We start from the raw sequence: 22,233 nt of genomic DNA, 5'->3' as shown, positions 1-22,233 counted from the left end.
ATTAACACACTTTTTTTCAAATTTTAAAAACAACAATGTGAGATATGATATTATTTACTTATATCAATGTTATTTTTCGATACCTCTCTCTTTTTCGTTTATTCCTTTATATAGTAAGCCAAAATATAATTATTTGGTTGTTAATGTAAGTTTGTAATACATACTTACATACTCATATACATTTTTGCTTTTTAACGTATATTCAAATGTTTTGTAACGTTAATTGAGCAGCAGAAATAGAAGCAATTCATTTAACAGTAAAAATCAAATAAATTGAATATCAATTAAAAATCTTTATATAACTTCCTTGATATTTCATATAAACACCGATGGCGTAACGTCGCTCTTTGTTGTTTACACATGCATTTGAATATAAATGTGCATACATATGTGTATGTACTTTTCTCTTTTTTATCTTCCTCCAATGGATGCATCTCAAGTTTACGCTATTTCACAGCTCCGAATTTCACAAGAAACAATTGAATGCACTTGGTGAATTTGCAAATACATATGCATGTGCAGTTATGCGCATACATACACACATATGTACGCATGTGCTTAAAAGGTGTGTACGTCAGTATACATGACTAATGTATTCTATTTACAAATACTTTATAGATTGTAATTACGTTAAGTTGACTTTCATGAAATTGGAGCAAAAAGTAACTTTACAATATAATACAAACACACCTGCATGCATATGTACGTTTGTATATTTGTGCGTTTATGTACTCATCTAATTAATCATCAATTGTCAAGCGGTTTGTTCGAAACTTCGCCGTAATAAAATAAATACAAGTGATTGGGTTAGGTCCGGGACGGAAGGGCATGGAAAACTTGTGCTATATCACATGCATACATACATACAAGTACATATGTAGGCACACAAATTACTGCGCATTTGCATGAGTATTTCTCACGCCAGTCACATGCATTCAAAGAAAGCGACGCTTGCTAATACTTATGTATATACATATGTTTGTATGTATTTAAAGCGGCATCTTTCGCTGTGTGTTATATGACTCAAGCCCAGCCTACAAAAATCGAAGAAAAATATGTAAATCATCAATAAATATAAAAATATTATTAGAAATTGTGTGTATGTATGACCTTTGTAACTGTATATGCACCCACACACTGCACTCGGAATTATTGATGGGGAAAATACAGGTGGTTTGTAGCTGACGTGTGCTTTTGTTAGCTTGTTTTTTAATAAAATTAATATTCACTGTTGTAATGAGCACTTATTGTGTCTGCGTTCATTAGCATGTAGATAACTAGTAGCGCTCGATATGCATATGTAAATATTTGTATTATAAGTATAATTTATTACTCGATTTTGGTATTAATCCATATATTTTTTACTGAATATTGCATTTAATACACATACATACATATGTATAACAAATTTCTCCTAACGCAAGAATTGACATGAATATACTTGACAAAAAATGTCTAAAAACTCATCGCTCATATGTACATATGTATAAAATCATTCTGGAAGCTAATGTACTTACTATATACATATGTATGTATGTATTTTTTATGAATTAAAGTGGCAATTGAAAAAAATATACAAAAATTTTTCTCATCTTTTATTAAAGTAGAAGTATGTATGTTCTTAATTTATAAAAATGCGCTCTTAATATAGCATAGAGAAAGGTCAGGTAACCTCTGACACTACCATACATGTATATATATATATGTTATGTGCATACGTGCATACAAACGAACCTATTTTGTGCGAATATATGCTGCTTATTACTACATGCTTGGTGCTTTCACTTTCGCTTATACAGTTATGAGCTTAATGTTTTACATATTTCTTATGTATTTGAGTTCTCAATCTTTAGCAGCATCTCAATGATATAAACAGCGATTACTGATTATTTTTCGACTACCAAAAGTTTAATAGTGTAAAATTAACGCTGTCATATTATTTAAAATTTGTGTACATATTATGTATACATTTTTTGTTTTGCATGTGTACGTACGTATGTATATAAGCACACGCAATGCTGGTGGGCACAACGTCAATCACAATAAATATTGGCCAACTTCTACGACGCACAGCACTTAACGGTAATTGTGGTGCTGCCATCCATAATGGTCCAATAATGATCGTACACTTGCGAGTCATTTATCAAATAATGAATGTCATGTGGAAATTGCGTGTTCAAACCGACTTTTATGCCGCCAATTGAACGGCAATTCTGTTCGACTTAATGTTTTCATTTGAGTTTTAATTTTTATTGCACATTAATTCATTGGAAAATGCAATAACGGTTATGATAGGCGAGAAATCGTAGAGTGAAGACTATTACATAGGTAATTTTTTTCGCACTACATATAAACCAATAAACATATACATTGAGTTGGGAGTAGGTTAGGTTTAGCGGATTAAAGTACCGCATTTCGGCTTTCGCTGCTTCCACCTACTATAAAAAAAAGAAAAAAAAACATACTAACATATTATTATTAGATAACGCTGTTTATTCTTACATTTGCGCCAAAGTTTATGGGGCGTATGAGTGATTCTGAGTGAAAGCTTTATATTTCACAAAATTGTGTAAAACTTGTAGTTGTTTTGTTGGAAAAAGTATGGCATATGTATTTTCAATTAGTTTTAATTGGCCGTGAAGTCATCAGAACGAATTTCATGTTTCATTTCTTAATTCATTACTTTATTTACTGCTATATTTCAACGTACAAACACACATGCATTTGTATGTACACACATAACTATTTATATTTAGAGTATACATATGTATATTTGTGTATAAAAAAATTTATATTTGTGTGTATGTACATATGTACATATGTATGTATGTAGATAAATCATTCAATTATGCAAGTTTGTAATAAAATTCAATATGCAAATGTTGTGACAACGATTACGTTTGCAAGATGCCTGCCTACACATTTTCACTGTACACACACATGTATGTAGTTTCATATGTGTGTACGTACTTAGTATGTATGTATGTAGATAGATATTTGTCAAGATTGCAAAATTAATAGTCAATGTTTTATTTGCTAATAAAATCATTTATATATGAAAGATTTATATCGATGTGCATACATACAAACATTTACAGCTTTATTTGCGTGCATTTGCAAATATTAGAGTGCAAATTCCATACGCCATTCGTTACATTAGCTATTTTTAGCTGCGTTTGGCGCGACCAGCCTCTATTTGACACGTAAATGGCTTGGAATGATGTGCATATGTATGTATGTTTATACTTATGAATTTTCATATAGTTTCGATTGCTCATTTAAATTTGCGCAAATGTATGTATAATTTATTTCTTGAATTGCTGCTGCTTTTATAGAAGGGGCAAGGTGCGCAGAGGCATGAAGGCAGACCATGTATTACAGCCATATGTATGTATGTATGTTACCTTTAATACCTTTCTTTAAGATATTCATTATTACAACAAATGCTATATAATATATATGTACTATATGCAAATAAATATAATATTTACAATCACACGTATGCATACTTATGTATGTAAGTATATGCATGTAACTAATTTCATTCAGAAATAAGTAAATACATTTGTATATAACTATGTAAGCGCCATACGAGCCTACATATGATGTGTACATATGTATGTATGTATGCACATATAGAGGCAGTGAGTACGCATTGCATATTTTTACCTGGAATTTACGGTATCTGTAGGTGTATATAAGCATATGTACATACATACTTACGTTCATGTACATACATACATATATTTACAGTGTGACAGAATGTTGAAATGCATCGTCCAGCTCTACATTTTTCCACCTTTTTTGCTTTTGTTATTGTAGCCGTTATTCTATTCGTCGTTGCACGAAATATGTAGCTATTTTGCTTTTACTGCATTACCTGCAGTGTACTCAACAAAAATGGGAAATATTAAAATCGCTCGTTGCGGTGTTCATATGCCTGCACAATGGCAAAAAGCAGAGCGAAAACAGCACAGAACTGTAGCTAAACAAAACGAATTGTAAGCAGTGGAATTTTCCACTCGGTTTCCGTGCAATTTGCGCTGGGTGTATTAACCCCTTCGTTGCTGCGGCAACCCAGTAAGAAACAATACAAAAAAAAAACTGTACACACATGGCAGATTTTTGGATTTCTCAAACTACCCCTAACAAACTACAAACTGTTGGATCGAAAAGTTATGGAAAGTTTTTGCAGCAACACCCAGCAGGGGTTGGCACCGCTAAAGTTACATACATACATTCAAACGTATATATATGCATATACTATAGCACAATCGCTTGCGCGTTTGCTGATTCAAGCGTTTCGTAACTGTCTTAATTTGAACTTTCTAGAATATAGTAGCTCGAAGGCCTGGCTCGCGAATCTGTCGCAACTCTCAAAAACGCCCGGTAATTGCGTCGTCTTTAAATATGGTGTTGCGTATTTGCAAACAGCGCACTGCCACTTAGTGGGTTAATACAGAATGAAATTATCGCTATATAGTTTATTAAATTGCAGGCGAGCGAAAATTCCAACACAGATGGTGTCACTGTTTGTGCGGAGACACTTTTTAAATGAATTTGTATGTTTGCGATCACATACGTTTCTACATATATACATACATATGTACAATATGTATGTAAATATATATGGCAGCGTGTGTTCATGTAGCTACGGCTTGCTAGGCAAATTCGCCCAGTGAACAAAGCAAACGTCCATTGCGAGACAAAGTACAAACGAATTGAACCAAGGTAAAATTAATAAAACCGCGGTTTCATACTAACTGAATTCCTGCATACATGTGTATTTATACTTTTTATATTTACATACATATGTATGTATGTATGCAAATAGCATTTTTACAGCGTTCGTATGCCTTTTATCGGCGCTAAGATTTTATAACTCAATTAAGCAAATAAATGAATAAAATGCAGGCAATTTCAAGTTAAAGCAGAAACAGGCAATTATAAGCAAATAAAAAATGCAACTCAATGCGACTAAAACTAGTATGCAGTTGAGAAATAAACATAATACCGCTTCACATATTTACATACATTGTTTGTATGTTTATATATGTATTTGTAAGAACCAATATATTGAAAACCCAACATTTTTACAAATTCAAATATTTCTCACCTTTTTGTGTGTCGGCAGGGTTTTTGTGCAAGCGTAATTATGCCAATATTTGTCTATAAATAGTTATAAACAGTCTACAAACGACTAACGCAATATTTTTATAAGGGTGTGATATGAAATCCATTTGTATACGCTCCAATGCATGAAATCATCTGAAGCTTCTGCTCTAATTGAACACGTATATACACATGTATGTATGTATCCTAAGAGAAACTGCTGATGGCTTCACCATTACACTCACATTTATTATGTCAGTACTGACAGTCAAATGAACATTAAAATGACCGTCAATGTTTACGATTTTTCCAAAAGCAAATTCGGTATACGTCGAAAAGAGACAGTATACATTTTCATAGAAGTTTCGAGAAGTTGTGACATGCTTACATATGTAGCTGTTATTTCGTGCGATAAACCAAAAGTGTTGCGTGCTTCTGTGCAATAACAATTTTTGTTTTATTAAAAATAAATAAATAACGAAGGAGTTTTCAAATATAATATACGTAAGTTATTATTAAGTTTAAAATAAAATTATATTTTTAGTTAATTTTCATTTTTATTTAGGCATTTTTAAAGTCCGAAATATTCATGAACTGGAGAAACACGCACAGCAGAGCTTTTGAAAGGAGCAAGCATGGAATTAAGTGAACTTTTCTTTTCATAATTTATTATTTAATTATGTATATTTTTGTTACACTACTTTTTTATATTTATGTATATTATTATAATAACCTTTAATTAAAAGTTTTGAAATTATTAAAGAAATAAAAATTATATTATCTACTGCGCAAAAGAATTTTTCACTTGTGATAGATTTACAGTCATAATTGACAATTTTCAGCTATGGTGGATTTATGGTCAGCAATTACTCAGAAAAAGGCTTGAGAGCTATGACTGGCATATTACCGTTCAGATGACTGTCATTGTTCTTGTAGGGTATACACAACTTCGCATTATTTTCCATTACGTAATATTTTTCGATTTTCCATGCAAAAATTTTCCGATTTCCTCCTAGGAGCACAAACGCTGCGCATAAATCAAAATATTAACAGCTGCAAGCAATCTGTTAATAGAGTGTATAATTTCTGCTGTGAACTCTACTCCCACCTGTCACTCGATCTCACTTATGTACACACATGCATACATATGTATGCACATTTGTAGCTGTTGTTGCAGCGCATATGGGATAAGTGGCGTTGAGTGCTTCAATAAGGTCGATTGCCGACAGCTTAGTGGACATATTGTAATATAAATAAATAGTCGCCTAGTCGTTCGCTAACTGATATGACACAAACGAACCTTATGAATAATAAATGGCCGGTGGGTGGAAAGTGCATGCGCTACCGTTATATCTTGGCACTTGTAGTTGGTTAATTGAATCACGCGAGTGGTCCGACCACCAGCACTGTGGTACATACATACATACATGCATACTCGTACGTACCCGTTTATTGAATTATGACAACAGAATTGAGTATGAGCTAATGAAAAGTAATGCAAATCGTGCGCGCACTTCAATTGATGGGAATTAATTATTGTACAGTGATATCGTTGAATCAGCGCTACAATCTGCATAAACTAGGCATTTCCAATAGCGTTGACTTTTTCGTTCACACACACACATACATATGTTAATATATAATATTATTTACGTTATACAAATTTGCATATAAATTTAAAAATAGAAAAGAGTATTGGCAAGCAAAATGTAAACAAACAGTTTTAAAATATATCAACAAGATACATACACACATGTATGTGTATGCAAATGAAGCGTATATTGACAGCATTGTTGCAAATTTTGGACTGCTGTATAAAAATATGCGCTAGCAGAATAAGCGAAGATCTGGTTTGCGGCATGAGAGCTACAGATCGCGCATCATACTCGCTGCTAGTTGGCTTTGCGCGTCGATCGTGTGTTTACACTTTAGTCGCCAAAAGTCATTAGCGAATCGAACAGAAGCGTTGCCCAGGCACTACTTTAAAAACTCTCAAATTTCGTTATATTGTTTTTGTGCAACTTTTATTACGTTCACTATACCGTTAGTTCGCTTACATACAAATATATAAAAAACATGAGCCATATATCTATAAAAAATGCAGCTTTTCGCACCACTCAGCCTACGAACCACTAAGCTAGGAGCCATTCACTGTCACCCCTTCCATTTCGTTGTGCTTCGCGCTCTCACTGAGTCCCACCAGTTTCTCGCTCTCCGTCCATAGCCAATCGGCTGTGTCCTTGTTCTTGCTCCACGGCAGGAGCGGCCAGCGCATTGAATCGCTGTAGTAATCGCCGCTGCACTGCTCTAAGGCTGGATCAAGCGCCAGGCGAAGTTGTGTTTGCGCACCATCCTCCGGCGACTTCCACAAGAACTGCACGAGATAATGCAACAAACCGAAGCCTGGAAATTTTATATGTCGCACCAATTCCGTGCGCACTACGCCGGGATGGCAGCAGTTCACTGTAACGCCAGTGTCTTGCAAAAGTTCGGCCAATTTACAGGTAAACAACACATTTGCCAACTTGCTTTGCGCGTAAGCACCGAAGAAGCTCGAGTAATGGCGTTCGCTATTCAGATCATTGCGTTTAATTCGGCCAAAAATGTACATAGCGGAGCTTACGACTACAATACGACTTGGCGCTGTTGCTTTAAGACGCTCCAACAGTAGATTTGTCAGCAAAAAGTGTCCCAGATGGTTCACGCCCAACTGCTGTTCGAAGCCATCAGCCGTGAGTTTGCGCGGTGTGGCCATGATACCCGCATTATTCACTAAAATATCCAAACGTTGCTCATCGGCTAGAAAACGCGTTGCAAACTGACGCACAGAAGCCAGCGATGCGAGATCCAAAGTACGATTATAGACATGCTGATTGCCAGTGCGCTCTATGATCTCAAGACGCGCAGCTTCACAGCGCACCGCATCGCGACATGCCATATAAATACGTGCGCCCCGACGCGCCAATTCCAAGGCGGTTGCCTTGCCAATGCCAGTGTTGCAGCCGGTCACAATCACCACCTTACCATCAATGCGGTTCGCCTTGCGATAACGCGGACCCTGTATGCACTTGCGTAGCAGCCATAACAACAACACAACGATTAAGCCGATAAGAAGAATAGGCAGTAGCCGTGTCCAAATGCCATAGAAACACAGTTTCTCATCTTCGTTATCTGACATATTGTAAACCGATCGTGTGTTATTGTTTGTTTGTGTAAATATGTGTACACTTCGCAGCGAGATTATTTTATTTGTTTAAAGTGAGACTTTGCGTACTCAGCGTCGAGCTTAAACTGACTTCCAAGCACAAATCACCACCACTGGCAGCGTTTCACGTTTTCCTCGCTCGTTGATAAACGTTAACCAAGTCAACATAATGTTTGTGCGCTGCTGAAGCGCAGTAAGCTCATAGACATTAGCTGCAGCATGTTTTTCGACAGCGGTGAAAGTGGCGGTTCCCATATACAGAGGCCATAGCACAAAGGTTCATACATACATGGGAATGGTAAGCGATAGCCCAATTACCCTGCGTAGCTTTCGAATGTAAGTACGGCTGGCTTCCGCTGCAGTGGCTGCCAAAAGTAACGAGTAAACAGCGACGCATTAAAGCCGACATGTACTCGTACATATGTAAATACATATATGTATATGAGCTCGACCTGTATTTAAACCAGTAGATAGAGCATTGAAGTACAAGTATTGTAAGCCGCTTCGAAGAACTTTGAGCTGGGTTGGCTTTAGAACTTCACACATACAATACAAATTGTAAGCTGGCAGCGCAAAACGAGGCTGCATACAGCGCGGTCGCAGCTAAAGCCAAATACGTAGTCACTTCTCGCGTGTTTACTTGTCAAATAGCTGCTGCTGCGGCTGCTTTGTATTCCAGTCATACCAGCTGCAAGCAAGCGTCCGTCCAGTGTAAGTCAAAGCTGGCAACCGGTTCACCATGAACTTCCTCGCCCAAAGCAAACGGTGCAGCATGTCAGACTGTAAATAGACTTGCATACATTTGTATGTATGTAAGTGTGTTTGTGTATTAGTTATAAATGCACGAAGTAAGCACGGTTTACTTCGTTGCAAGCAGCTCTGAATGCAGGCGCTCTAATAACTGCTGCTGTAGCAAAACTTGGTCAATGAGCGCTGAGAAGCTGCACCCTATAAGCGGTCTAGGCGCATACATAGGTATTACTGATACACGATACGGACAAACTTAGTTCAAAGACAGAGTAGCTTATGCTTAAAGTGATAACTAAGAAACCCACTTACCATTGCCCAACTAAAAAGAAATTCCATTTTAACAAATTTTATCACTCTCGGTATTTTTGTTGTTTTATAAAAGGTTTAAATGTGTAATATGTGTAAACATTTATGTGCAGAGGCTTAAAAATTAAGTAAATACCATCAAGAACTGAACAGCTGTGATACATATTGAAGCAGTGTAATAGTGCGCTACCTTGCTAGGACGCCGCTTCATTGATCCACTACTATTGTTTGCACCGCATTCGTTGTGCCCTGTAAGCCGACTAACTTTTCGCTCTCTTTCCATAACCATTCCGCCATCTCTTTGTCTTTGGCTTTCGGCAGCAAAGGCAAGCTTGTCGAGTCTGCGTAGAAGTCACCACTGCACTTCTCTAGCGCCGGATCCAATGCTACACGCAATGTTGTCTGCGCACCGGCTTTAGGCGTTTTGACGAAGCAGCCAAATATGCGCAACCAAATTGCATTGAACCAGTGCGTAGAAATGCTATAGCGACCCAATTCAGTGCGCACTATACCGGGATGAACGCAGTTGACGGTTACGCCGGTATTCCTAAGCATTTCTGCCAACTTTCGTGTGAACAGAATATTGGCCAACTTGCTTTGGCAGTAGGCGCCCAGGAATTTCGAATAGTGCTTCTCACTATTCAAATCGTCTTTGTTGATGCGTCCGCAGATGTAGGCCGCTGAACTTACCACTACAATGCGACTGGGTGCGCTAGACTTTAGGCGTTCTAACAGTAAATTTGTTAACAAGAAGTGACCCAAGTGATTCACACCAAACTGCTGTTCGAAGCCGTCGACGGTAAGCTTGCGTGGTGTGGCCATTATGCCGGCATTATTTATAAGAATATCCAGACGTTGTTCCTCTGCTAGAAAACGTTCGGAAAATTGGCGCACCGACGACAATGAGGCCAAGTCCAGTGTGCGATTGAAGACGTTTTGATTTTGTGTGCGTTCAATGATTTCTAAGCGTGCGGCCTCACAACGCGCAGCATCGCGACAAGCCATGTAAATGCGTCCACCTCTGCGTGCCAGCTCCATGGCAGTCTCCTTACCTATGCCCGTATTACAGCCTGTCACAATCACTACTTTACCGTCGATGCGTGTCTTCTTGCAGTAAGAAGGCCCCTGTACGCACTTGCGTAGCAGCCACATGATCAATGCGATACCGAAGCAACAGACAAGGATGAGTACCAGCCAGGCCCATGGACCACGAAAGCACAATGATTTTTCGACGTCTTCCAAAGGGCTGGCTACTTCATCCGGCTTCACCAACTTGTATCATGAGCACTGCACCACTTAGTCGAAGTATGTTCGAATTTCAGCAGTTGCTTTCGAATTTCGCTTCGCTGCGTAGTAATTTTGTGACTTTCTTTTAATAACCAGGCTAATACACAGCCTACTACTACCACCAGCCGGCAACAACTAAGGTTTGGTCGCGGGCCTCTCACAGCGAAGATGGAGTGATACGAGCATGAACAGTCGAATACCAGTTTTGTATTTGGCTGTAAGCGCTCTAGCTCTCAGCGGCTGTGGCACACTCCGAGCCCGGCATAAGATATACATACAAACATACATAGACCACAGCGAAACCAAGTTGATATTTTCCTTTGTTGTTTTTTCACTTGCCATATAGGTACATACATATGTAATTAACACTTAAATTTGAATATTCGCTAAAAGAACATGGAAAACATTATAAATTCGAAATATGGGTAGGATATTATTTTTTTATCGTTCATATATATTTTTGGATCTGCTGATTATAAATGGAATTTTTTAATTTTTCAATACCTTTATTACCATAATTTACTTTCAACTCAATACACCATTAAATGAACAAAGTCGTGGGCAGTTAGACACAAATCCAAACTACATACATCTGCCTTAACCTGGTCTCACACTGCGATTGTCTCGATGCGTTCGGTTCTGCTTAACCCAACCAACCGTTCGCTCTCACGCCACAACCAGTCAGCCATCTTTTTGTCGGTGGCCCACGGTGGTAGCGGCCATCGTATGTAGTAAGAGTAGTAGCCGCCTGTCGAACGTTCCAAGCTCGGATCAAGCGCTAGACGTAGCGCGGTTTGTGCACCTGCTCGGGGTGTGCGAGCGACTAGTCCGTAAAGCTTGTAGATCATATACCACATCCAAGCTGGTTTTTGGTCGTTCAACATTAATTTGCTATACACCATTCCGGGGTTGCAAGAATTTACTGTTACGCTAGTACCGTCCAATATTTTCGCCAACTTTCGCGAGAAGAGTATGTTTGCTAACTTACTGTTACTATAAGAGCCGAAGATCTTCGCATAACGCAGCTCACTGTTCAAGTCGTCTTTGTTAATACGTCCGAAGAGATGCATGAAGGAGCTCATTACGACCACACGACTCGGCGCGGCTGCCTTCAGACGTTCAAGCAGTAGATTAGTGAGTAAGAAATGTCCTAAATGGTTGACGCCAAAGTGGCACTCAAAACCGTCGGCGGTGAGTGCGCGTCGTATAGCCATAACACCTGCGTTGTTCACTAAAATGTCCAGTCGTTGTTCTTCCGCGTTGAAACGCGCTGCAAATTGACGCACCGACTCCAAAGAAGCCAGATCCAGGGTGCGGTTGTAGATTTGCTGATTGCCAGTGCGGTCAATAATATCCAGTCGGGTGACCTCGCAACTCGCAGCATCGCGGCAGGCCATATAAATGCGGGCGCCACGCCGCGCAAGCTCCAGCGCGATCTCTTTGCCAATACCACCATTGCAGCCAGTGATAATGACGACCTTGTCGTCGATGCGATTGCGCTTGCGGTAGTATGGACCTTGTTTGATTTTGCGCAAAATATACAATATGGCAACAATGAGGAATGCGATAAGGAATATTTGTATGATCCAAGCCCAAGCACCGTGGAAACATAATGTTTTTGGTGAATGCCTCGAAGGTGTTTTCAACACAAGCTCCTCGGTCATGATGGCGATAACTAAGCACAGCTATCACAGTGTTTAGCTTAAATGGCTTTACCAAGGACTGCACTTTCTGCAGGAAAAAGTTGAACTAAATTTTAAAATCAGTGTGGTTTTGAGTTTACTGATTTTTTTGGTAATAATCTTGTTTTAGCGTTTCGGTACACGAGCTAACCAACACAACTGCTATTTGCAGGTACTCAAGGAGGCGGCTACCTTGACCGACTACGTGGCACTTTTTGTCCGAGTACTTTAACCATTGCATCAAATTATTGGCCCTTGTCTAATATATTATTAAACATTGCGTGTCTGTGGCTTCAGGCATTTTCGGCCCTTAAAATTGTTACCAAAAGAAAATTGGACCTGTATTGCGCTCGTGCAACGATGTGGGGAAGCATTGGGTGTAGTTGTAAACACCATAATTTTTCATAATTAAAAATAATCAAGCCAATTTAAAAACCCTGCAGTCGCTGCACCTAGCGGCGCTTACTTACAGCGCCTCGAAAAAAAGTTATAAAAAAAGTAAAATATATTATTCGTCTTATTTCGTGGCTGGTCGAGGTGAATAACATTTATGGGTTTCTGTTTTGATTCTATATTTGAAGTGAAAGTTGTTTTTTTATTAGCCGCGTTTCCATACGACGTCGCCGCTCCCAACTACAGCGTCACACCATTGTTAATGTCTTCAGCTTTCTTTCTCTCATGCACTCTTTTCTTGTGCTCTTTTGAAGTTTAAACATTTTGTAGATATATAAGCATACTCACAACCACGCGTAAACGCTGTTCGAAAGGCAAGCAGCTGAGAGCTCTACATATTATATATAATTTGGCTGCGATGGTTTTGCCAAAACAATTTCTGCCGAAGGACCTCTTTCGCTTCCTAAGCTATCAGCTGACCATGAGAAGTATTATGCTGTAATGTCCTTGAAACATACATATGTATGTATGTGTATAACGAAAATTTCGTCATATACTGGAAGGCGTGCGCCGTCTCTCTTGCCACTGTAACGGTTACGCACTGCGTTGTGCCTTCCACGAATACGCGCATGCCATCTTACTTCCAACTACGCTGTTGGAACAGTCGTACATTGAAAAACAAGTCCCATTTCCAGTGGAATACATTTGGGGCCACTGCTTCGTCCAAGTTTTTGTGCCGTGACGAGGGCGGCGACCTCACTGACGTTGATGTGCTGCTTTGCACGTACACCCACCCCAGTGACGTGGCAAGTGGAGCAAATCTGTTGCAAAGCGGAGTGTAACAGTTTCCTAATTCGCGCATTTTCGCTACTTTTTGTCGTGCTTTTTCGTCTATGCGCTTTCATAGCCCCCTCTCCCCCTCTTTCGTAGCTGTGCGCACTTGCCTTTTTTTCGACGTTCGCGATTATCGACCGCATTGAGTGTAGGTCATGTCGCTTGTTGCACTGTTGGACATTTCGCTTTTTCTGCGGCAATGCACACGAATTCGGCGTTTCAGGATGCAAGCTGCGGCATATGCTTTACGTGTCGACGCAAACTATTTATAAAATAGTTTCATTATTATATTAAAATATACACTAATCATACATTAATAGATATGACACTGTTGTGTGCAAACCTAGCTCGCCGCCTTTCTTTTTAAATTCGGCAAACGAGTGACTTCCTCCTCTGCAGCACTTGTACTCTTTTGATTCGCTTTTATTTTTGGCAGTTATGTGTAACTATTAAACAATGCAGCGCTGTCTTTCTATTCAGTCATTAAATACTAGTCATTGACGAGTTTTATTTGTCGTGCAGCTAAGCGTTGCATGCCACTAAATTCACATATCTACATACACATTTCAGTGCATGCCTTGCCATTTCGCGTCAATTAGAGCACGCTAGCGGTTTATGCTGATTTGCTCAAGTTTCACTGCATTTCTTTGCCCAACTATTCTGTTTTCCCCAATAATTTGGCTGGTCGCCCATTTGGCGGGTCGCTGCAGTCCACGCCTGTTATTCTCAGACCGTTTTGGCAGATGCAAGTGCGCTGGCTTTTGTTATTGCCAACAATGTAAAAAATTAGTTGCGTCAAACGTCATTAAATTCCACTCACAATCGCCACCCAAACGCCGCTAACGTAGGTAAACAATTTGGTATGCCAATATGTGTAATTAACAATGTACTCGTACAATATTCTATTCTAATTTAATTAACTGCTTGCGAATAGTTTGCAAAACAAAGAGCTGCCGTGCGCAAGTAAATAACTATTTTGTTGTTGTTTCCGCTTTTGTGGGAGAATGACATCTGCATGTAAATGTTCTGTTATTGTTTACCGCTTCGCTGTGACAGCTGGCGCTCAACAGCGCATCAAATAACTCAATCGATGGCAATTGAAATTGGAATTTGGGTGTTAGAATTATAATTTAATTTCTTCTAATTGTTCTGGTTTTGCCATGCACGTGCTACTTGTGTGTTTTGTGCTGAAAAGTGAGTGCAACAAGCGTGTGTGCTCACTGCGAAGGCCAAACGCATGCATTCACACATCGCGGTGCTTAGCTCACCTTGAGAGCAATCGCAGGCACGCCGCAACATGTGCACATGCTTATGTTTCTAATTTGCATATGCATATATGTATGTATATGGTTTCGTCAACGCTTTGAAACTGCACTTGCAAGCTTTCACTGCCGCGCTGATTCCGCGCCAGCGTCTTGTCTGCCAAGCCTGAGGTCTCGTGCCTAACTGCATATGCTGTGCTATATGCTGCTCAATTCGTGTGTGAATTTTGACTCATAACTGTGGGCAGTATTCGCCTGTTTATACAAAATATTCGCATGAATTCGTGATTTTATTGCCTACAAATGATGCAAATTGCAAATACAAACGGTGTGGGTAAGAAGACTTACTTAAGGACTACGCATAGCTGCATATGTACATTAGCGTGGGTCAAAAAACCGAATGTTTTTTTTTGCTTGGTACTCTAAAAAGTTGAGTGATAGACCCCTATAAGAAAGGCTCTCCAAGTATGAGCTCTTAATTGTAGCGGAAAAGGGCTTCGCCTAACGGTTTTCTATTTCCCTAATGTATGTGTACATATTTATGTCTTAAGAAGCTATTTTAATAATTTCTTTTAATAAGTTTTGCTATTTTCAAAAAGACCAACTTAATGTATGTATGTATATATATTTATGTATGAATGAGCTATTTTCATACTCTCTATTGATTTTTATATTCAAAAAGGCGCGAATTTCAATGAAAGAAGCGAAAAAAAGATTTTTTTTTGACCCACCCTAATGCATGTATATATATTTATGTATGAAGAAGCTATTTTCATGCTTTCTATTAATAATTTTTGCTATTTTCAAAAAGGCGCGAATGGCTATATAAAATCATTTACAAACTCACGCTGCTTATTCATTTAAAATATATGTAAACTCACAAACAACTTTCTGTATATATGCACATATATATGTAGTATGAATTTTTTTGCCTTTTGTAAACTGCAGCGGTCCACCGGAAATTCCGCAAACAAAGGCTGGCCGATGCATGCCGAGCATTTGCAAATTTTTTCTTATATGATCATTACTTTCTATACACCTTAACGCTTTCTGCCGCACAGTTAAATATGAAGGATAACTCCTCAACTCAGTTTTTTATTGTGCGTAATGCTGTAATTGCGAATTAATGAAATGCCATAGCCAGCAAATAGCTGTGTGTTTTGTAATGCAACCCTTTTCACACCCATTTCCGCATGGCGTATCAGATGTCGGAAAGTACCTTGAGCGAAAACCTAGAAATGCTGTTTAGGCGGCCTTTTTGTGTGGTCACTCTCGACATTGGAATTATGGGACTTGCTTAGGTCATCATTGCGGCAACAGAGTGTTGGATTTTTTTTTCTACTATTGGCTCGTTCACTAAGTAATTTGGTGTTTTTTTAGTATGATCAACTGTTGTCATCAAATGAAATTACTTAGTGAACTAACCAATTGTTTTGACATTACAAACATATGCACATTAATATACCAAAGAGAAATATGCGTATTTTGTTAAAACTTACACCTACTGGCTTTTGCCTCTTTCACACACTCGCGCGCAAAGAATGCGGAAAGCCAGCTTCTAGCTTCATGGCGCGGCAATTCCCAACATCTGCAAAGGCCGTTTATGCGCCACGCCGCTGTCAATTATTAATATGCGCCGCTATCTATTGGTGGCAAATAAAAAGTGTATAGTATAACTGTAATATATGAGCACAAGCAAGTTTATTTGATTCACATTTATTAAATCATAAATCACATAAGCAACAACGCAATATGGCTAGTCGAAATCGAGAACTTTGTTTGCCTCAAATTGATAAAATTGTGTGCGAGCACAAGAACTGTCATGTAATTGCAATTTGCTTTTATTGTTCACTTTATTGGCACTATACTGCCTTTATTTGCATATTGTCATGTGGATATGTGTATATTGCGGCTCAAGGTGGGTGGTTACATGAGCGCCCATTAACCAGTCAAATGTTATAAAAGTTATTTAGCGCTGGAAAATTGCAATTGTGAAAGCGCTTGATTGGCTGTGGAATATAGAATGCAAATTAAATTGCGGCGACACATGAGATGTCTTACATAATTAAGTCTTTTATGAAGGCCATTTGGCAGTCACAAGAAGTTGTCGTAATCTTTCATTTTCTTTATTGCCTAGATATGACATTCTTAAACTCAACAACTCAATTGAAATAATTTCGTGAATTTTCCGTTGCTTGCGATTTACTGCATTTTGCCACTCGTCCAATTGGCGCCAATGTAAATCATTTCTGCTACATGTAGATATGTATCTTGGCATTAACGTAATATATTTGTAAATAGCAATGTTCTAATTGGCATTACATGCGACATGCATGTTTACTCAGTTCACCACCCTTTAACCCTTTCACCGCTTCACGTATTGACGCTGTCGTCGTACTTTCTTTAAAGCTCATTATACAACAATAAGTAATTATATACAGATTTTATTGTATTTTTTCTGCTGCTTGATTATCTAAATATATTTATTTACATATATGTGCATACATATGTTTAATTTATGACAAATTTTGATATGCTTAAATATAAAATAATTTGGGAATTAAGCAAGCTATGTAGTTTAACATATTGCCCCAAACATGTATATACATACATATTAGGGTGGACCGAAAAAAAAATTTTCCACAATTTTTATAATCTACAAATTTTGCCCTGAGGCTAAGCAAAAAACAATTTTTTTCGCTCCACCCTAATACACATGACATGAAATTTTTGAAATTGCACAGCATCTGTTATATGCATTTCATCTATGAACGAATGTCATTTTTTACATAGTAAGTACTAATACTCTTGAGCGCACATCAATCTTTTGCATTTATATTCAATTATCTAGTCAAGCGTTATAGCTAGATATTACATATAGTATATACTAACATTTATTATGCAATTGCAAGTTTTACAGTCAACTAGTTGCAGGCAGTGTGACAAATGTGTATGCAAGCCTTTGAATGTCCCCATAGACGCTGCGGCATAACGTGTAAAACTGGGTGAAGGCCAGCAAGCATTATTAAAATATGTGTATACATACATACATGTAAGACGTATTGTCAAGGCTTAGTTGAGTAGTATTTAACTGCCAAGCATTATTCTAACAAGCGACGCAACAGTATGCAGTACATACTTACACTTAGACTGCATGCACATACTAATATTATATATAATATATTCCTTTATAAGCAGTAGCTTAAGCAGCGCAGTAGAGTCCTTGTTAGATTAGATTAATTCTGAGGTATGCACCGTGACCTATGGTCTATTGTGCCCTTAGAGTCCTTGTTGGCTAATTATTATTTTCGTTTATAATTATGCGTACTTTTTATTACAAACATATGTGACTTAATAAAATTAAATAAAAAACAAAAAATAATGAAATAAAAATTAAAAAAAGAAAGCAAATGTGGCTGTCAAGTTTTGACAACCAGTTCAGCATAACAGTTATTATTATGCGAGTTTACTATAAGCTCGTTCCTTGTGTGCGATAACATTTCACGCCGTGCACAATATAATTTCTGATTTGGCTCGGAAGCGAAAGAAAATCGCTGGTGTTATTGTTGGTGGTGCACGAGATTATTGATTGCCGTTAAGGTGTGCTGTAATTAAATGTTTGTGACACACCTTTTTACTCTACTCTCTACTTTCTATGACGCCGTAACCTTTAAATCGTTGTATATCAAACCTTTTAAATGAAACTACAATAAGAACGCATTTTTTGTATTCTGTTGTATTCATAAGTGTTTATTGTTTTATTTTCTTTTTTCATAGCAATATTAGAAACAAATGCTTATCGTCTAAATGTTATACTTAGAGTTATTTTTTTGTAGACATGTATAGTTTGTATACATTTAAAGCATTTCACTTAACAAATATTTTTATTTTAAGCAAACTAACTGTATTTAAGTTATCTCATACATATTTGTGTATATAGATTGTTGTATGTATATATAAGTAAAGTTTAACATTCATAAAATATATAAAGCAGAAAACTCTAAGTTATACTTGGCAAGTCCATTTTTTATACAAAGTACACACTATAATTAGCAGCTAGTAAATATTTAAAAATTGTTTCTTTTTATTGACGAACTATAAATGAACTTTAACGGACACTGGAACTCGTTTTTCTTACTTATTTGTTAAGATGACATTTTTCTAACTCTAAGCTCCACATTTTCGTAAAAGTTCAAGTATAGCTTTACAATATTTTTATGAGTCTTGTACGCAAAACATTTTTTTTCTAATTTCTCTACAGCGCAATATGGAAATGGCAGTTTCAAAATTGTATAGTTTTCGTTTTTTTTTTTGTAAGAATTTGGAAGCATTTTTCCCTGAAAACCGTTTGAAACTTTTTTTTTACTCTTTCTCACCCATTTTGCTTGCTGGCTTCCCACTACTTAGTACTTTTTGTTGTAAATTAAGTCAAATAAGTTTATTCGCTGTCCCTAACACAACCAGTATCTCATATGGTTTCATATCACACTGTATTAATTTTAATATAAAAAGCTGTGGATTAAATTAGTTTACTTCTAAAGTTCTAATAGTTTATAAAAATGTTTTTCGTCGGAAATATTTCTTTTATTTGTTGAATCAAAAAATATACCCCGTATCTTTAATATATGTCTTTGTGTGATATCCCTTACCAGACGCCGGATGAGCCCAAAAATAGCCAGTGTACCGATCGCCGTTGCCTGTGAAATTTCGCAAATGAGCACCGTTGAAGCGCATTTTTCTTTTCAACTAGCTGTCACCATTGTTACGTTTGCCCAGATTCAGCTATTTACAAAATGTTGGGCTGTTTGCCAATTTGCACCGCAATTTCATGGCGTGCTCCCTCGTCTGTCTAGTCACTACTGCTTTTCCAACTACCAATGCGGCTGTGACCTTGCATTTGTGTTGGTCGCGTCAAGTACTGTTCACTCATAGCATGTCGCTCAGACCCGCTTGGACCTTGGGTGCGTAGCTACTATGACAGCATTCGCTTCCACTTTTCCTCCGCCTTGTTTCGCAAAACTAAAAGCAATGCGTACCAAACATCTAAAGCCAACATTGCTGCCACACGAAACCCAAAATATAGCTGAAAGCATACAAAGCCAGTTCTAATGCATTCAAGCGGTTTTATCCTGGCGCGCTCTTCGAACTGAAGCGTGAGCTTGAACGGCGTAGGAAATGCAGTCGTTTACGTGTTTTTCGACTGCGACCAGTTACTTCCGCTTGTTTTGGTTTCTCTGCCGTTTCCGCAGTAACGCTTGTTGTTGGATTTTTAGTACGTTTCTGCTGTAACTTCTTGCCTGTTAGCAATTGTCGTCTGTCGCCGCCTCCCAACAAGCTTGATCCATCCGAGCTGGAGTATAGCTCAATTGTCGACGTGGCGTCTATTTGGGCAACGATTGAGTGCTGCTCAGCGGCGCTGAGTTGCATTTTAGCGAATTTCTTGTGGCAACGCTTGAGATTGGCACGCGTTAACGGCGCCGTAATACGCCGCCCCAGATGTGCGGCCAGTGAACTCGGCGCTGCAATGACATTGCTATCTTCGAACTTGGGCCAATCCTCTGCATCTTCAGCGATATCTGCTGCAACGATATCACTTTCCTTGTGGGTTGTGGCGGTATCCGCCGACGCGCAGACAATGTCGCGTACGGCCGACTGTCGTCTGCTTGCTCTACCTTCTGGACTGTCGGCCAACGAACGCTGCTGCGTTTCCCTACTATGTTTAAAATTATTGTTTTCTGCTTTTGTTGTGCTGCCATCTTCATTAGGATAGCTGCCGCTACTGTTGCTGTGGTGAAGAACGCTTTCCCGTTCTCATGAACGCTTAGCACTGTCCTTGCGAAAGGACTTGCGTAGCTTATCGACCAAACGTAAATGAAATTTCGTAATATCGTTTTGGCTTTCCGTTGTATTTATTGTCTTGGGCGGGCTGGAGGCCTGGCTGAAGGAACGTGTAGGCGAAAGAGCACCAGCGGCAGACGAGTGCGAGGTACGCGATGCGTTACGGGGAAAGGCGCGCGATGACTGACAGCGCTGCATCTGCATGCGATAGGTGTGCGAAGGTGATGTGGCAAAGCTCTCGGACTTGCATTCAGACACTTTGCGAACACGTCCATTGGCCGGCACACCCATGGCAGAAGACAATGTGGGGGCGCCACCATTCGAACTGGTGGTGGAGCACTCCGATGTTTTGCGTGAACGACTATCCTTATAGATATCGTAGTTATTCTTCATGACAGGCACCATAAAAGCCATTTCGAATGTGAATTTGATTAGTACAAATCGCGGTTTGGTTGTAAGTTAGAGAAAATTATTGACTAAACTGCAAAGGCACTTCACTAAAGCGAAGTTAATAGTTATATTTGCTTTTTGTTGTGTTTCTTCTAGAACCTTCCAATGACTTTGTTTCGCTTCACTTTTCCAGTGACGAATTGCAATGCACTTCGTTTATTCTGTTTTAGATGCTTATTTCGACGAAGCAGTTGCCTTCAACATACATATGTACAAAATCAGTAGCACTTCTACACTTTTATATCTTTACTACACAATGCCTTTTGTTGTTCTTGTAATTGCATATATATATACGCAATAACGTGCTTTAGCTACGTTTGTATATAAATCACTTCAAACCACTTCGTTTTGTTTTGCTGCTGATTTTCTAATTTTTTTAGTTTTCACTGTTTCTGTTTTGTGGTGTTTTGTTCTTATCTGCTCAAAAGTTCGACTCCGAATGAACGGAAGACGGTGGTGTGGTTGTATTTTATAGAAAATCCAACAATTGTGACGAACTGCAGCGCTTCGTCACGGTAGGCTGATGAGAGCCGTAATAGGTTGAAATTTAGAGAGCGGAATCGAAAAGGCAAATTATAAATACGCTATGTACCTGCACTGCTGCGGAATATATCTGGCGGATGTACATAGTATGTATGCACATTGCTGAAATGCAGTTTTCTTATTTGCTTTATTGTTGATTTTCCGATGTATGTTAGCGCAGTGTGTCTGTAAAATCGCTTGCCATTAGAGCGAATAGTTGGTGGTGGTTTGCCTAAGTACTTGTAAAGTCGAAACTCGGAGAAACTTCTGTCACGGCTCTCTCCGAATTCGTTACACTGAGAAAAATATTAGATATAACTGTTTTGGAAATTAAAAAATTACAAAATTATGAATAAATAGAGATTGTTTTGAAATGCATTAAAGCTGACTTTAATACTGCTTGATGGCAACTACGAGTGGTTTTAGCGTTAGGAATCGATGTTCCAAGCCTACTGTACTTTTTGCTCTTTGCACTATTTTTTATGCACAATAATTTTCATTACCGTGTCTGTGTTAACTAATGTCCACTGTTATCTCACTGTTATATCAAATATAGGACGTTTCGGTCAAACCGCTTCTTTTGAACTGATAA

The 22,233-nt window shown here is 38.4% G+C and overlaps 4 protein-coding genes across 4 annotated transcripts; all 4 read right to left on the bottom strand.

The window, feature by feature from the left end:
• Positions 1 to 7,109: 7,109 nt before the first annotated feature.
• Positions 7,110 to 8,443, bottom strand: LOC106617183 (retinol dehydrogenase 12). The gene has a single exon (XM_014234203.3). The coding sequence runs from the start codon at positions 8,288 to 8,290 to the stop codon at positions 7,250 to 7,252; it is 1,041 nt and encodes a 346-aa protein (XP_014089678.2). The 5' UTR covers positions 8,291 to 8,443; the 3' UTR covers positions 7,110 to 7,249.
• Positions 8,444 to 9,402: 959 nt separating this feature from the next.
• Positions 9,403 to 10,631, bottom strand: LOC106617174 (retinol dehydrogenase 13). Its single transcript, XM_070109778.1, has one exon. The coding sequence runs from the start codon at positions 10,523 to 10,525 to the stop codon at positions 9,581 to 9,583; it is 945 nt and encodes a 314-aa protein (XP_069965879.1). The 5' UTR covers positions 10,526 to 10,631; the 3' UTR covers positions 9,403 to 9,580.
• A 484-nt stretch (positions 10,632 to 11,115) lies between these two features.
• LOC118682788 (retinol dehydrogenase 12) lies at positions 11,116 to 15,103 on the bottom strand. Its single transcript, XM_036372597.2, has one exon. The coding sequence runs from the start codon at positions 12,322 to 12,324 to the stop codon at positions 11,269 to 11,271; it is 1,056 nt and encodes a 351-aa protein (XP_036228490.2). The 5' UTR covers positions 12,325 to 15,103; the 3' UTR covers positions 11,116 to 11,268.
• Positions 15,104 to 18,551: 3,448 nt separating this feature from the next.
• LOC106617211 (uncharacterized) lies at positions 18,552 to 21,586 on the bottom strand. Its single transcript, XM_014234256.3, has one exon. It carries the CDS (start codon positions 21,081 to 21,083, stop codon positions 20,643 to 20,645), a length of 441 nt encoding a protein of 146 aa, XP_014089731.1. The 5' UTR covers positions 21,084 to 21,586; the 3' UTR covers positions 18,552 to 20,642.
• Positions 21,587 to 22,233: the final 647 nt, after the last annotated feature.

The sequence above is a fragment of the Bactrocera oleae genome, chromosome 5 (genome assembly GCF_042242935.1).
Source record: "Bactrocera oleae isolate idBacOlea1 chromosome 5, idBacOlea1, whole genome shotgun sequence".
In the NCBI taxonomy this organism is placed as follows: domain Eukaryota; kingdom Metazoa; phylum Arthropoda; class Insecta; order Diptera; family Tephritidae; genus Bactrocera; species Bactrocera oleae.
The sequence above is the reverse complement of the archived record's forward strand: the minus strand, read 5'-3'. Positions and strand labels throughout refer to the sequence as shown.

Excerpts from the sequence above, each read along its gene's own strand:
- LOC106617183 (XM_014234203.3), bottom strand. The coding sequence starts at position 8,290 with ATGTCAGATAACGAAGATGAGAAACTGTGTTTCTATGGCATTTGGACA.
- LOC106617174 (XM_070109778.1), bottom strand. The coding sequence starts at position 10,525 with ATGTGGCTGCTACGCAAGTGCGTACAGGGGCCTTCTTACTGCAAGAAG.
- LOC118682788 (XM_036372597.2), bottom strand. The coding sequence starts at position 12,324 with ATGACCGAGGAGCTTGTGTTGAAAACACCTTCGAGGCATTCACCAAAA.
- LOC106617211 (XM_014234256.3), bottom strand. The coding sequence starts at position 21,083 with ATGGCTTTTATGGTGCCTGTCATGAAGAATAACTACGATATCTATAAG.